Below are 15,273 nucleotides of genomic sequence, written 5' to 3' on the forward strand. Positions count from 1 at the left end.
CAGCTCGGGGCGGGCTTTCCCACGACACACCTGCATCTGAGCTCTGCAGGCACGGCTGTCAAATAGCCGGGGGGAGGGGGAGGGGGCATGCATGTTGGAGCGCAGGAAGACAGGCATGCCTGTCGAACATGACACGCGTGCCAAGGCTGGCTGCAGCACAGACGTCACGCCAAGCTGCTGCCTCTGTGCCCGCTGCTCTGCACGCACAAGATGCCCATCCCTAGGTGGAGATGGCCCAGCGCTGCCCGCCTGGGGGCTCTGCAGACGTCCGGGGGCTGCAGTGGAGCCCCGAAGGCATTAGGCAGCTCAGCTGGTTCCCGGCATTGGCGGCGTCTGATACCGCGAAATCCCCTTGTCCTATGGTGTCATTGCACCTTGTCTGTTTGGTGTGCATGTGTGTGTTTGTACACGCGTGTGCCTTGGCATGCCACGCCCCTCTGGCATGGTCAGGCCCATGTATTCCCCAGCCCCCGCGGGCTGAGCACCTCGCCCCGGGAGCCGTGCTGCCCTGAGCCCGGCACAGGCCACCCCGCCACAGCACGGGATCTGCCCGGAAGCGCGTGAACGGCTCTGGGCGCCCGGCACCTCCGCCAGCCGGGCCGCGCGTCCGTCCCGCTCTCCCCTCCGGCTGGCTGGCTACCGACGTACTGCCGGGGCCTCCCCAGCGGCCGCGGGTGCACAGGCGGGTATTTTTATCTCCCGGCCCCGAGCTTGTTTGTGCCGCGGCTCTGCCGGTCTCTCCCGGGATGCGCCGGCTGCTCTGGCCGCGGCTGCTGCTACGGGGAGGCCGGGCCGCGCCGCGTGGCGGTCCCGCTGTCTCGCCTCACGCAGGCCGCTTCCGGGCGGCGCAGGACTCAGGCCCGTGGCAGGCCCCAGGCCAGCCTGGACGCACGCGTTTAATGCGGTCTAAGTCCCACAGCGATGGTGCCTGGCGCCAAAGCCTGCTCGGGTCCTTTGGGCCCTCCTGCCCTGAGGGACTTGGCCAAGGCTGCATGGGAAGGCGGCGGCGGAGCAGGGACCGGCGTGCCCCCGACCGCAGGGTCCGTGCTGGGGCAGGGCCCTGCTCTGCATGTGTGCGGGATGCCTGCCGAAGGGGGGAGGCCCCCGCCTCGCAGCAAGCAGGAGGCTGCTTCAGTGCTGCCCCCAGCCCTCGGCGCAGAGGGGGACCCCTGGGCGGCCAGCCCCGGGGCTGGGCTCCCGCGTGGCACTGTCCAGGGAAGGAGCGTCTCCCTTGCTCCCCATCAGTTAAGGCTGGCACTGCTGCCTCCTCACGCACGCTGGCGAGTAGCCGCTGCCCGGGGTGCCCAGGGCCGGCCCGAAATGCAAGCCAGTCCGAAGCTGGCACCCAGTCCAGGCGGGCAGGAGGGGCTGGGCTTTCACCCTGCAGCACAGGCGTCCACGTGTTCCCAGCAGCCCGGAAAGCAGGGCCACCTGCTCCTTGGCGTGTGTGACTGCCGCACCGGGGTCATCTGGCCACGGAGAACGCACGTTAGGGACGGACCCGGGGCTGCTCCAGAGCCTCTTGCCGGCCCCCAGCCCGTCCAGCGGGCTGCAAGGGGCACTCCGCCCCGGCAGCGAGGAGGCCGCGCCCCCGCGAGATGAGTGCTGTCATCACGGCGGCGTTGCGCAGCTGCTCCCCCCGAGACGGCCCCGTCCCCCGCCTGAGGGGAGGTGCAGCAAGCGGTCAGGCCCGGGGTCCGGCTCTGGGAGAACCGGCCGACGCCAGCAGGCCGCCGGCGCGGGGCCTCTGCCCCGAGCGCCGCTGGCACCTCCCGGCTCCCTCCGGGCCTCCAGGCCGCCGGCCCGGGCCAGACATCCTCGCGCCGCCTCGGCCGCGGGGAGCGGCGGGAAGCCGGGCCGGGCCGGGCCTGGGCAGCGCTCTGCGGGCCCGGCTTCTCCCCGCGGCCGGGCGCTGCCAGCGGCACGAGCACCGGGCCCGGGACGGTGCCGGAGGCGGACGGGAGCAGAGGCGGCGTGTGCAAGGAGCCCCCCGGCCGCGCACGGGCCCGCCACGCGGCCCCCCGTGGGCGCTCGCGGCTGGTGGCCCGCCGCTCCCTCGGCGCCGTGCCCGCGCCAGCGCGGGGCCCCCCCGCCGGCGGCAGCGCCCGGCCCGCCCTCGCGGCGGGGGCTGCAGGTGGTCGCGTGGCTCTGCCCGGCGCGCCCCGCTTAGGCGAGGCCGGGGGCGCTGGGGCCTCCCAGCACGCGGGCGAGGGCCCGGCAGCGGCGGCGCCCGCTGCGTGAGGGAGCGTCCCGGGCGGCCCGTCCGCCTGGCCGGGAGGCGCGGGGCGGGCGCTGGCTCCCGCCGGGGGCGGGGCGGGGCGGGGCGGCGGCGCGGACTTCGGCCCGGGCGGCGGGCGCGCGCCATGGCCGGGGCGGGCAGCTGCTGGCAGGACCCGCTGGCCGAGGCGAGCGCGCCGCGCAGGGCCGTGGGGGCGCGGGGCGCGCGCGCGCTGGGCGCCGTGTTCGTGGGCGCGGGGCCGGGCGGGGCGGCGCTGCGCTGCCTGAGGGAGGTCTGCGCCCCGCCGCGCGCCCGCCTGCGCGCCCTGCCCCTGGCCCGCCTCGCGCTCGGCGACCCCGCCGCGCTGCACGCCTTCTACAGCGCCGGTGAGTGCCCCCGCGCCGCGCCGCGCCGCGCCGCGCCGAGCACACGCCGCGGGCGGGGGGGCGGCCGCGGCGCAGAAGGATGTCAACGGGTGGGGAAACAACTGTCGCGCTGCGGCCGCCGCCTTCCTGCCCGCCGCCGGGCGCAGGGCTCGCTTGTGCCCCCGCCGCGGGCTCGGCGCTTGCCATCGGCTCCGTCCGAGGGGCGGGCCCCCTCTCACGCCGCCCCTTGGCGCCGGCCCGCCCGGCCAGAGGAGCCGGGCCGATGCCCGGGCCTCGGGCCCTGCTCCGGGCCCGGCTTCTCGAGGGCAGCGCGGGGCGGGGGCGCTCGGGCCCCCCCGCGAGCAAGCCGGGAGCGTGCAGCCGGCCCCTCGGCGCAGAAGCTGCGCCCACCGCGCGCACCCTCGCCTGCCTCGGCTGTGGCGCGCAGCAGCCCGGCCGCCGGCTCTGCAGGAGCGCGCGGGGGTCCCGTGGCTCCGAGCCCGGCCAGAGCCCCTGGGGTCGTCCGCGACCCCAGCCGGCGCCTCCTGCCCGGGCCCGGGCGCGACGGTCCCCCTGCTTCCCCGCAGATGTGGCCGTGGTGGAGGTGAGCAGCTCCCAGTGCCAGCCCTCGCTCTTCTACCACCTGGGCGTGCGCGAGAGCTTCAGCATGACCAACAACATCCTGCTGTGCTGCCACACCGACCTGCCCGACCTGCAGGCCCTCCGGGTGAGCGGGCCGAGGGGCGTCTCTGGGCCGGCGAGCCCCAGCGGGTGGGGAGCTGCGGGGCAGGCGGGGCCTGCTAGGCTGCTGTCTTCCTGCCTTTGCTGGGCCAAGACTCGTCCCCAGCCCATGCCTCAGTTTCCCCACCAGAGGCGGCACCCGTTTGCCTGCCTTACGAGGCGAGGTCTCTCACTGGGAAGCACCGTGCCAGAGCTCAGACCCGCAAGCTTGGAGCAGGGCCTGGGCCATCTCCGGGCACGGGCAGGGGTCCCGTGTAATCCTCCGTCTCCCGTGACAAGGAAGCACCTCGAGTCTGGGGTGCTTCTCACCAGGGCCCCGTGGTGCTGGGCACCCTACAGTGAGCGGTGCATGGAAGTCCGCGCCCCCACAAGCCTGCGATTGAAATAACGGGGTGGAGGAGGAATCGGCTCTCCTTCGTGCAAGGAAACTGAGGCATGGAGAGGCTTGGGGCCTCACCCACAGGCAGGCAGGGAGCTGGGGGCCCTGGTGCAAACAGCTGAGCTGGGTGGAGGCTTTCCACAGGCGGTGCAAGTGCAGCTCAGACCTCCCTGCAGCGTGCCCCGCACCCGGGGACCCCCAGCTAATGCAGCCTTAACAGTCTGGCTTGTCCCCCTCCTGCAGTAAGGACCCCGCAGCCGTTTAACACTCTCTGCCAGCCCCGGCTTGGCACCGAGCCTGCCCGGGGCCTGAAAGCCTGCACAGAGGTTGTCGGGGAAGGGACATGAGTGGCCCCGCGTGGCTCCCTGCAGCGGGCATCCCGCTCCCCGGTGCCTGGGCACGGCGCGGAGGAGCGGGTGCTGGGGCGGGCTGGTTGTCCCTGCCCGCGATGCCCCGTGCGGGTCCGTGCTCAGCTCAGCGCGCCGCTCTGTCTCCGCAGGAGGACATCTGCCAGAAGACCTCCGTGAGTCTCCTTCGCTGCTCCGGACCTGCCTCTTCCTCTTGATTCATTTCCAGCCCCTCCTGGCCCGGCTCACCTGGGGCGATTCCCCTCCTGGCATCTGCCAGCAGCTGGGCCGAAGCTGGCACGCACATACACACGTGTGCGCACACGTGCATGCAGGCATACATTTGAACACATGCACGCCCATGTGCACGCATGCACGCACATTTACACGTATGTATGCATATACACGTATGCACACACACGGCTGTGCAGGAAGTGTCCCAGCCTCCGTCTGCTCTAGCCCTTGCCCACACGCTGCCACATCCTCTCGCTGGCAGCTACACAGTCTGCTCCCCCCTAGCTGCCCACCGCAGTCCTGTCCCCTGTCCCCTGTCCCCCCCCCAGGGGCTGCACGGAGGGGAGGGGTCAAGGCACCCCTGGCTGTCTTGCTTTTGATACAAAAGGGGTGTTGACTCTGAACCCTAACGATGGCCCCGTTCCATGCAAGGTGGTTAAAGCTCTCCGTGCTGCAGAAGTTGCATGAACGGAGCTCCTGCTTCTCCAGAGCTGGGCAGAGATCCAGCAGCGGGTGTGTGGGTGAGCGGGAAGGGGGAGCCCATGCTGCTCTGCTCCGTGGACAAACAGGTTCTTTGCCCTTGGGGATGTCAAAACGCGAAGCGAAGGCTGGGGGAGGAGGGGCTGGGGAATCGCCCTGACCCCTGCCTTGCTCCCTCCGCCAGGACTGCTGCAGCAGCTACACGCTCATTGCCTACGTGGTGACTGCCCAGAACAAGGTCCTGTGCTGTGACGCCAGCGCCATGAAGTGCCTGACCGAGCTCTTCCAGCCCAGCTTCGACATGGAGGCCTTCTTCACCCCGCTGGCGGTGCGCTTGGCCAAGCTGCTAGAGGCCACCCCCACCAACTCCTGGTACGGCTGTGCCTGCCGGGCACGGCCCCTGCGCCAGCCCCGGGAGGCAGCTCCCAAGGCTTGTGCTGGCACCACTGCAGCTCTGCCCCCAGCACGGGACCTGGCAGTGCTTTGTCCCCATCTCCTGATCGAGGCCCTGAGCAGCTGAGCTGACCCCCTCCCCCCCGCACGGCTTCGGTCTTTGCAGCTGTCTCATCCCCTTTCCAGGGGTGGGGAGAGGCAGGAAGGCAAAGTGCCGAGCAGGCTTCAGCAGGGCAGACCGCAGCTTCCTGCCGGCTACGGGGGGGGGTAGAAACAATGGGCCCAGCCCTGGCCACTCCCTGCTGGGGGAGAGGGAAGGCGGGGGGGCTCCTGCAAGGAAGGCCTAGGGCTGGGGGGCTCTGACCCCACATCACTGTCAGACCAGACCAGGGTCTTCTGCATGCAAGCCCAGCTCTGTCATGGGTCTATTGGCACCCCGCTGGGCCCTCTGTCTGAACCCCTGGGGTCCGGGCTTGCACCCTTTGGATGCTTGGCCCTGCCTGTCGGTATGGGAGTGCAGGGGTGGGGGGCATCCCTCATGGCCTGCGATGGGGGCTTGTCCCTGGGGTTCGCCAGTGCCACAGTCCCAGGGAGCAGTCTCCCCCTTGGCTCAGGGGTGCTCCTCTCCTTGCTCGGCAGCGAGTACCTCCGGGAGACCCTCCGCCGGGACATCCGCCATGCCCGGGAGCAGTACCGGGGCGAGCAGCTGCGCCAGGAGCTGGGCCGTATCCAGCAGCGCCTGGACAGCGTCGAGTTCCTCAGCCTCGACATCATTGTGAACCTCCTCCTGTCCTACCGCGACGTCCAGGTGCCGCCGGGTCGGGGGGCCCTGGGTGCGTCCCCGAGAAGGGGGAGCCCGGGTGCAGCTGCCTCGGCCCCCCCCCCCGGAGGAGCTGGGATCTGCCTGGCTGCGACCCCGGATGGAGCTGTCTGTAGGGGCATCGCCCTGACAGAGCGGTCCCGGTGTGCCTGGGGGGCATGGAGCTAGCTGCGGGGCAGGGGCTAACCCAGCAGCAGACCTCTCTGGCTGGCGTGGCTGCCCTCTTAGCTGGGGGCAGAAGGGTCTCTGGAGTGGCCCACCAGCTCCCTGTGGCCCCCGCACAGGACTACGACGCCATCATCTCGCTGGTGGAGACTCTCCGTGCCCTGCCTACCTGCGACGTGGCCGAGCAGCACAACATCCACTTCCATTACGCCTTCGCCCTCAACAGGTGAGCAGGCCCTGCCAGTGCCAAGTGCCCCCTCGCCGGAGCCCGTGGGCACCAGTGGCACTGGCGACTCCTGCCAGGGGGGCTCGGGCAGGGGTGGACATGCCTGTCTGTGCGTCCTGGGCTGCACGCGGAGGTTTGAAGCCGCAGGGTAGACTTGGCCCGAGCTGCAGAGAGGAGTGGGGGTACTTAGCATGGGGTGCCGTATGCGATGCCAGAGGGTGGGATTTAGACACTGCTTCTCCCTGCTCCCTCCTCTGGGACCCATTGCCTGGAGGTGCCCGGGGCATCCTCGGCTCACTGTGTGCCCCCTGTGCAGACGAAACCAGCCTGGGGACCGGGAGAAGGCGCTGACCGTGCTGCTGCCGGTGGTGGAACAGCGGGAAGGCGTGGCACCCGACCTGTACTGCATGTGTGGCCGCGTCTACAAGGACATGTTCATCAGCTCCAACTTCACGGACACCGCCAAGAGGGACCGGGCCTTGTACTGGTGAGATCTGGGGGCAGGCGCTGGGCACCGCTGCACGAAGACCGAGGGCGCCAATGCAAGCCCCTGCCGAGTTGCACAGGGCTCGGGCTCTCTGGGCACCAAACCCTGGGAGGCTGATAACCTTGCAGTTTCATATCTGTTGCCCCTCCTTGGGGCATTTGGGGGGAACGCCCGTGGCCCCATGCGCCTGTCACACCACACCCCCGAGCAGCCGCCCGGTGACAGCAGGGCCTGGGGGCCTGTCGAGTGACTGGCGGCGTCTCCCTGTGGCCACCGCCGCCCCAGGTACAGCAAAGCCTTTGACACAGAACCCAGCCTCCACGCTGGGCTCAACGCCGCTGTCCTTCTCGTGGCTGCTGGGCACGAATTCGAGACCTCCCTGCAGCTCCGGCAAATAGGTGAGCAGCCCCTTTCCCCCCTGGCCCCATGTCTCGAGGCCCAAAAGAGGGGGGGTGAGATGGGGGGAGGGGTCTGCCAACTTCTCTGTCTGCAGCAGATGAGCCTCTGGGGTGGGGCAAGGGGTCCTTGGGGGTTGCAGGGGAGGAAGTGTGTCCTCTCTGTCCTGGGCCCTCCCAGCGAACCGAGTGGGGGGACGCTGCATCTGCTAGAGGTAGGGAGTGGTCTCAGCCCTGGGTTGGGCTTAGCGTGCAGTGTCCCCGGTGCAAAAGATGCCCTGGGGGGCCCTGGCAAGGTTGGGATGGGCTGCAGGGCCGGTGTGGCTTGCAAGTCGAGGGCCGTCCTGGACGCGCGTGCTGCCCTGGGGGTTGGGGAAGAGTGTGTGCTCGGCACAAGCCGCGGGGCAGTGGGGTGGGCAGGGGGTCCCCATGGCCATGCCTCTGCCCTCCCTCCCCTCCTCCCTGCCAGGCATGAAGCTGAGCTGCCTTCAGGGCCGCAAGGGCAGCCTGGAGAAGATGGAGTATTACTGGGACGTGGGCTTCTACCTGGGCACTGCCATCCTGGCCAACAACCTGCCCAAGGTCACCCAGGCCTCCGAGAAGCTCTACAAGCTCCACGCCCCTGTCTGGTGGGTGGCAGACCTGCCTGAGGGACCCCCGCACATCCCGACATGGGCAGGGGAGGCTGCGGTCCCGCTCGGGCATCCCTCAAGCAGCCTCTCTCATGGGGGACCAGGTTGGCCCAGAGACCCTGCTCACCCTCTCCCCACAGGTACCTGGTCTCCGTCATGGAGACCTTCCTGATTTACAAGCACTTCAAGAAGCGCCTGGCAGACACGTCCCCCAGGCAGGCCCTGGCGGACTTCTGGCTGGGCTTCCTGCTGGCATCGTCCCAGCCCTTCGCCCCCACGGACAGCTGCCCGGTGAGGGGCCCACGCGTGCGGTTTGCTGGTCTTCTCTGTGGGGTCACCTGCACCAGGGGTCCTTGCTGGGGGGAGATGAACGAGGCTCCCCTTCCCCTGCCCCACAGCCTGCAGGGTCCAGTCCATCAGCTGCCCCTCCGTCTCCTCCAGGTGCTGATCCTAGAGCCGGCCCAGGTCCTGCAACCGGCCCAGCTGACCGTGCGTGAGGACCAGGCCGAGTGCTCCCTGATGCTCCGCCACGTCTGCCCCACGGAGGAGGTGAGAACCCTGCCCCGCCTGGGTCCGCGGGCTCCCCAGCCTGTGCCCCATGCGGTTTTTGTTTCCCCCCAGACAGGGGTTTCCAGCTGGACCTTCCCGGCTGCCTCCATCCGCGGGGCCAGGTGAGGCGTTTACCCCTTGCTTCGCCTCTCGGCAAGGTCTCGGGCTCAGCCGCGTCCGGTTGACCCCCCCCCCGGTGCCCTGGCTGAGCCGGCAGTGACCACAGCCTGTCCCTTGGGGGTACTGGAGGTACTGGCAGTGCAGGGAGCGGGGTGAGGGCATGTGGCCCCTACCCAGGGGCACCAGCCCAGCTCTTTTGGGGCATCTGGGAAGCCTCACTGTTGGGCACCTCCTCCAGCATCTCCAAGTGGGACGAACGCTGCTTCTTCCTGTACGTGCTGCCCGCGGCCGAGGACTTCCAGCTGTGCTTCCCCACCGAGCACCACTGCCGCTGGTGAGCTGGGCGGGCGTGGGGCAGGGCAGGGTGGTGGCTGCGCCTGGGTGCTCCCCCAGCCCAGCCCCACGCAGCCTGTCACGGCGCCTCCCCCCCGCGGAGGCCGCATCCGAGCCTCATCCCATGCGGCGGCAGGTTCTGCGAGCTGGTCGGTTCCATCGTGGCGGCGCAGGCGGGGTCCGGCGAGGAGGCATGCAGCAGCACCAGCGAGGTCTTGGAGGTGGGTGCCCACGGCAGCTGGGCAAGCTGCTTTGGTGGGCACCGGGAGCTCTGGCTGCCCACCCGGGCTGCCAGGGCAGGGTCTGGGGTCCACAACCTGGCTCTGGCCCCTGCAGTACGACTACGAGTACACGGAGACGGGCGACCGGGTGGTCCTGGGCAAGGGCACCTACGGCATCGTCTATGCTGGGCGCGACCTCAGCAACCAGGTGCGCATCGCCATCAAGGAGATCCCGGAGCGGGACGGCAGGTAGGGCCGGGCTGGATGGCAGATGGGGGCTGGAGGCTGGGAGCGGGGTGGGAGGGGGGTGTGAGCAGGCCGGGGCTGCATGAGACTCCCTGAGGTCCCTTCCAACCCTGCTTTTCTCTGATTTTATGACTCCCCACAAATGCGCCAGTACTGTTGCAGAACAGGCCAGCAGCGCCTAGGTTGCGCTAACAGGAGTGTCGCCTGGAAGTCGAGGGCCGTGATTCTTGTGCGCTGTTCAGCACTAGTGAGGCCTCCCCTGGAGTCAGAGGATTGTAGAAATGGGGGTTGAAGGGCCCTCAGGAGGTCACAACTAGTCCAACCCCTGCTCCAAGCAGGACCAGCCCCAACTACATCATCCCAGCCAGGGCTTTGTTCAGCCGGGTCGTCAGACCCCCAGGGATGGAGACTCCACCACCTCTGGCTATCCTGTTGCAGTGTTTTACTGCCCTCCTAGTGATAAAGTTTCACCTCATATCTAAATAGAGCCCTCTGTCCGGTCTTGGACCCCAGACATCAAAGATGTAGACAAAAGAGTCCAACAGAGAGCACCAAAAATAATCAGGCCTGGGAGATGAGACTGAGGAGGACAGGCTGGTGAGGAGCGAGGGTTGCCTAGCCCAGAGAGGAGACGTGTGAGCAGGGATTTGGTCACCGTCTTCAAATACCTGAAAGGTGGTGACAGAAGGGACTGAGAGGAGGTTTTCTCGGTGCCCACAGAGGACAGGACTAAGCAATGGCCTCAAGCTGCATCAGGAGAAGCTGGGGATGGTTTAGTCAGGGTGGAGCCTGCCTTGAGCAGGGGTTGGGCTAGGTGTTGCCCCTTCCAGCTGCCTCCTATGAGCTGCAGCTGGGGGCCCTGCCACGGTCCAGGACCCTCACCGCCAGGGAGGGACAGGCCAGGTATAACCCCCTCCTGCCCACGGCCTAGATACTCGCAGCCGCTGCACGAGGAGATCGCCCTGCACAAGCGCCTGAGGCATAAGAACATCGTCCAGTACTTGGGCTCCATCAGCCAGGACGGCTTCATCAAGATCTTCATGGAGGAGGTGCCAGGAGGTGGGTGCAGCTGGGACCCCCTTTCTGGGCCAGTGGGGACTGAACCCAGCGTCCTCGTGGCTCTTGGGACAGGGTGCGAGGCGGTGCACCGGGGCCCAGCTGGCCTCACTTCTCGCGCTGTCCCGGGGCCGCGGGGGCTGTGCATTGCCTGTCCATGCCCTGGGGCCGTTCCCCTCCTGCTCCCACTCTGGAGAAGCCCCAGACGTTGCAGATGGGTGTGGACCGGGGGCCTTTGCCTTCCTTCTGCCCGGCATCCCTTGAGCGCGTTGCCTGTTTACAGAAGCAGGACGCTGGCTGCCGTAGTTCCCCTGCGCGACCCGTGGCAGGGTCGGGCACAGTGCCTGGTGCTGTGTCGGGGGCGACCAGCAGTTTTACTGAGAGATCAGACGACGGGTTTGTCTGGGACGGTTTGGATGGGGCCCGACTAGACGTGACCTCCGAAGATGCCCTCCAGCCCCCCGTCTCTGTGATCCGCAGGGAGCCTCTCGTCCTTGCTGTGCTCCAAGTGGGGCCCTCTGAAGGACAACGAGCCCACCATCGTCTACTACACCCGGCAGATCCTGGAGGGGCTGCGCTACCTGCACGACAACCAGATCGTCCACCGCGACATCAAAGTGAGCCAGGCTGGTGGAGCCTGGGGCCCTGCCAGCCCCTCCGGGGATCGGGGCCCTGGGGCCAAGTGGACCCACACGCCCAGCCCTGCTGTGGACCGAGGGAGCCGAAGGGACCGTCCCTGGCGCCTTCGGCCAGCAGAGCTGGCTCCGGGAGAGAGCGACCCTGTCCCTTCCGGCAGGGCGACAACGTCCTCATCAACACGTACAGCGGGGTGCTCAAGATCTCCGACTTCGGCACCTGCAAGCGGCTGGCTGGGATCAGCCCCAGCACCGAGACCTTCACAGGTGAGGTCCTCATCTCAGGGTCATCCCTCTTCCTGGGAGGAAGAGAGCGGGCGGCCAGGACCCTCCTGCCCCTGTGTCGGGGTGAGGGAAGGAGCCGGTGCTGCCAGGATCGGGGCCGTCCGGCTCCTCGGGGCCAGCTTCTCCTGGTCACTCTCTGGTGCCTGCCCCCAGGCACCCTGCAGTACATGGCCCCCGAGGTCATCGACCAGGGCCCGCGGGGCTACGGGAAGCCGGCGGACATCTGGTCCCTGGGCTGCACCCTCATCGAGATGGCTACGGGCAAGCCCCCCTTCTACGAGCTGGAGAGCCCCCAGGCTGCCATGTTCAAGGTACCCACCGCGGAGAGGGTATCTGGACCGGTCAAGCACAGGGTGGACAGCGAGGGGGGGCTGGCCTGGACCCAGCCTGTGCAACGGGGATGCAGAAGAGACTGATGAGCCAGGAGCTTCCCCCTCCACCCCATCTCCTCCCGCCCAGGTGGGGATGTTCAAGGTGCACCCCACGGTGCCGGACTCCATGTCAGAAGAAGCCAAGGCCTTCATCCTCGCCTGCTTCGAGGTGGAGCCAGACAGGCGGTCCACAGCTGCGGCCCTGCTGCTGCAGCCCTTCCTGGCGCCCTCCAGCCGAAAGAAAGCCAGGAGCCCCGGCGCGCCGGCCGAGGGGGCAGGTGAGCTGTGGGGCGGGCATGGGGGGAAGGGGACGGAGGGCCGGGGCAGCAGGGTAACCAGGCCTGTCTTCCCGCAGGCGACTCCCCGATCCTGGCGCGCCGTGGAGAGGCTGCCGGCATCCCCAGGAGCGTCTCCTCATCCTTGCAGGTCCCCAGGGCAGGTGCCAAGGTGGACAGCAGACCCGTGGCCCGCTGCACCAGTGAGATGACCCTGAGACGCGGCTGCCGCGGGTACCGCCGCCTTTTGAGGGGGAGGGGGTAGCTCCTGGGCACCCATGAACATGCCCCTTGGCCCTGGTGTCCTACCCTGCCTTACCCTGCGGGCACGGTCTGTGCAACTCGGTCCCTGCTGCGGAAGGGGTGGGTGCGGGTCCCGTGCCCCGTGCCCCCTGGCAGGGCCAGCACCGGTGCCAGGGGCCGGCGAGAAGGGAGGGGGTGACCCCTGGCGGTGACAGCCTGCCCGTGCACCTGGCTTTATGTAACCGGGTCCCACCTCTCCGTGGGCGCAGCTCCGGGCGCTTGGAGGGGATGCAACGCAGAGCCTGCGCCTGGAGCGCACAGCCCGGCCGTGCCAGGCTGTCTGCAGCCCCCCATAGATGCTTTCGAGGCTTTCCTCGGTACTGAAGTGCCAGCAAGGAAGGCGCACCCCCCAAGCCTTTGCCATGGCCCGGCCAGGGGTCTGCATCTCCCCTGCATCACCCACCAGGCTGGGAGCCCCCTGGGCTGTAGCTGGGGGAGCTCTGGCTTTAGCAAGGGGTTGGGGGTGCCTCCTCCAGCTCCTTGCCCCCCATTGCTGCACCCCCCGCCACTCCCTTGCCTCCCCAGGGCACCTGAGGAGTCATCCAGCCCCGATTTCAGCATCTCGTCGTCCTCCGTGGAGGAAAGCAGTGGGCTCTTCCTGCTGCGGAAGGACAGCGAGCGCAGAGCCACCCTGCACCGCATCCTCACCGAGGAGCTGCCCACCCTTGTGGCCACCCTGCAAGAGACCCAGGCACAGGCCAGTACCAGTCCCCGGCCCTGCCACTCCCTGGGCAAACTCGGGCAGGGCCTGGCATCTAGCCCAGGTGATTTGGGGGCCTCAATGCTCTCCCGAGCTGCGGCTGAAGCTTGCTTTCCCCTGCAGAGCACGAAGGGAGCTTGGCTGGAGCAAGACCACATCGCCCAGCTGGTGTCCTGCCTTGGGGGCTTCATCCGCTCCCCCAGCCCCCAGCAGCTGGAGCAAGACCTGCGGGCGCTGCAAGGCCAGCTGCAGGCAAGCGGCCGGAGCCTCCGCCATGCCCAGCCTCTGCTCTTTGGCTTCCAGGAGGCGGTGAGTGCCCCAGGCTGGGCTCTGCCCCCACCCACATCGCACCCAGGGGGCAGGGGGTCTTGGAGGGTGGGGTGGGGTGGCAGAGACCGCCCCCTGCCCACGCCCCATCTACCCCCAACTCCTGCAGGTGAAGCGGGTCCTGCGGCTGCACCAGATCAAGCCGCACTGGATGTTCGCGCTGGACAACCTCATGGGACAGGCGGTGCAGGCGGCACTGACCCTGATCCTGACAGGTGGGCCGGGGCAGGCGTGGGGGGGCCATGCTCTGGGATGCCCTTGGCTCAGCTGGGAGCTGGGGGGCGGGTCGGAGGAGACAGCATCCTTAGCTGAGCTGCAGCTGGGACGTTGGCATGCTTCGGGGGCTGCACTGCTGGACCCCCCTCGCCATGTCTCTTGGGTGCCTCTAGAGCTTGGCTTGGCAGCCGGGGTGCAGGGCAAAAAGGACCTCGAAGAAGCAAGCAATGAGGAGGAGGAGGAGGAAGAGCAAGAGGAGGCCAAGAGCCAGCCAGCCGCGACGGGCAGCGAGGAGGCTCTGAGGCCGGGTGGCGATGCCAGCCCTGGTGCCCAAACCAACCCGCCAGGCACCTCCCTGCTCCTGGCAGAGCTCAGCCACCTCCGCGTGGAGACAGGCAGGTGAGGCCAGCACGCGGGAGCATGAGGCTGCCCACGCCGGGTGCTGCGCGGCTCTGCCCAGCCGTCGAGGGCAGGGAGCGGCCAGCCCCCGGCCCCCAGCCTCATGGCTTATCCCCCCCAGGCTGCTGCAAGAGCTGGTGCAGAAGGAGCAGGAGTGGCAGGGGCTGGTGAGGAGGGCACTGCGGGCGGCCCAGCAGGACGCCAGCACCGGGCGGAGGTCGCAGCCCATCGGTGAGCAGGGGCTGAGGGCAGGGGGCCTGGGGTCCGTTGCAGGACACGGGGCAATACCCTCCTGGGCTGGGGTGAGCCAAGCCGAGCCGTGATGGGTGGAGAGGTCTGTCTTCTGGCCCAGGTGGCCTTGGGCACGGGGTTTGCTGGGGTCCCGGAGACTCACCCAGCCCCTTGCCCCCCAGCCGTCCCTGCTCCGTGCCAGGCACAGCCCCCGGACCCCCTTCTCGTGGACTGGCTGCAGCACCACAGGGTTGACAGGAACACGACCGAGACGGTAGGGCCCCCAGGGCACAGCCATGGACGGGGTGGGTTTGGGGCTAAATGCTCCACCGCTTCTGAGCCACATGCCCCATGTCTCCCCTCCTCGGTGTCGACAAGAGCTGGCCCACAACAGAGGCCCCCCCCCCGCCGGGGCCCTGGAGCCCCCTGCCCGGCCCAAGGGGGGAGTCAGGGGAAGGGAAGGGATTGGCCAAGCCCCTGCCCACACCTCCTCTCCCCTGCAGCTCCTGGCGCACGGCTTCACCCTGCACAACCTGCTGACCTGCGCCACACGGGACGACCTGCTGTACATGGGGATCAGGTACCACCTCCCCGCTCTCCGTCCCCGGGGCCCCGAGGCAGGCTGCCCCTTCCTGGGACGAGGGGGCTCCGGGTGGCAGATGCCAGGCCTGGGTGGGGCTGTCTCCTCCACGATGGCCACGTGGCAGCCTGGGACCGAGCCGTGGCCTCACAAGGCTGCCCCTGTCCCGGCAGCGGTGGGTGGGTATGCCGGCTGTGGGCAGCCATCCTGGAGCACCGGCGAGCCACGCTGGCACAGCGGGGAGCAGACTGAGACCTTCTCCGGCCCTTGCCCAGCCGCAGAGGACGGAGCCGCCTGGCCAAACCGGCCCAGCTTGCTTGCACCGCCCCCGTGCAGGGGGCCGCCGACAGCTGCCTCCAGCATCGCGCTGGCCCCCGGACTGGGATGGGGACACCCCCAAGGCTGGTGCCTATGGCTTCCTCAGGGACACCGCAGCACTGTGCACGGAGCAATAAACAGCTGCTTATTTTGCCTGCGGGCACCTCCTCACTGGGGCATCGCGTGGGGAGTTACGGGTGATGAGAGCCAGGGGCCCCGGTTGGGC

General features: G+C 68.9%; 1 protein-coding gene across 4 annotated transcripts; it reads left to right on the top strand.

Moving 5' to 3' along the window:
• Positions 1 to 1,640: 1,640 nt before the first annotated feature.
• Positions 1,641 to 15,200, top strand: MAP3K6 (mitogen-activated protein kinase kinase kinase 6). 4 transcript variants are annotated; one of them, XM_090056945.1, is made up of 29 exons: positions 1,642 to 2,604; positions 3,171 to 3,310; positions 4,203 to 4,226; positions 4,949 to 5,136; positions 5,797 to 5,965; positions 6,262 to 6,368; positions 6,685 to 6,855; positions 7,141 to 7,253; positions 7,720 to 7,879; positions 8,023 to 8,173; positions 8,324 to 8,431; positions 8,504 to 8,553; positions 8,790 to 8,885; positions 9,021 to 9,105; positions 9,221 to 9,354; positions 10,283 to 10,410; positions 10,888 to 11,024; positions 11,204 to 11,309; positions 11,481 to 11,638; positions 11,787 to 11,976; positions 12,054 to 12,207; positions 12,802 to 12,973; positions 13,100 to 13,285; positions 13,413 to 13,518; positions 13,693 to 13,918; positions 14,040 to 14,149; positions 14,332 to 14,423; positions 14,653 to 14,729; positions 14,903 to 15,200. In XM_090056945.1, exons 1-29 carry the CDS (start codon positions 2,364 to 2,366, stop codon positions 14,979 to 14,981), a joined length of 3,858 nt encoding a protein of 1,285 aa, XP_089913071.1. In that variant the 5' UTR covers positions 1,642 to 2,363; the 3' UTR covers positions 14,982 to 15,200. The 4 variants fall into 4 exon arrangements, with proteins under 4 accessions (XP_089913070.1, XP_089913071.1, XP_089913072.1 ...); XM_090056944.1 differs by having other exon boundaries at positions 1,641 to 2,604; positions 8,324 to 8,553; XM_090056946.1 differs by lacking the exon at positions 1,642 to 2,604 and having other exon boundaries at positions 3,186 to 3,310; positions 4,203 to 4,853; positions 8,324 to 8,553.
• The last annotated feature ends 73 nt before the right edge of the window (positions 15,201 to 15,273 follow it).

The sequence above is a fragment of the Crocodylus siamensis genome, chromosome 7, assembly GCF_052110815.1.
Source record: "Crocodylus siamensis isolate JL-2025a chromosome 7, ASM5211081v1, whole genome shotgun sequence".
Classification (NCBI taxonomy): Eukaryota; Metazoa; Chordata; order Crocodylia; family Crocodylidae; genus Crocodylus; species Crocodylus siamensis.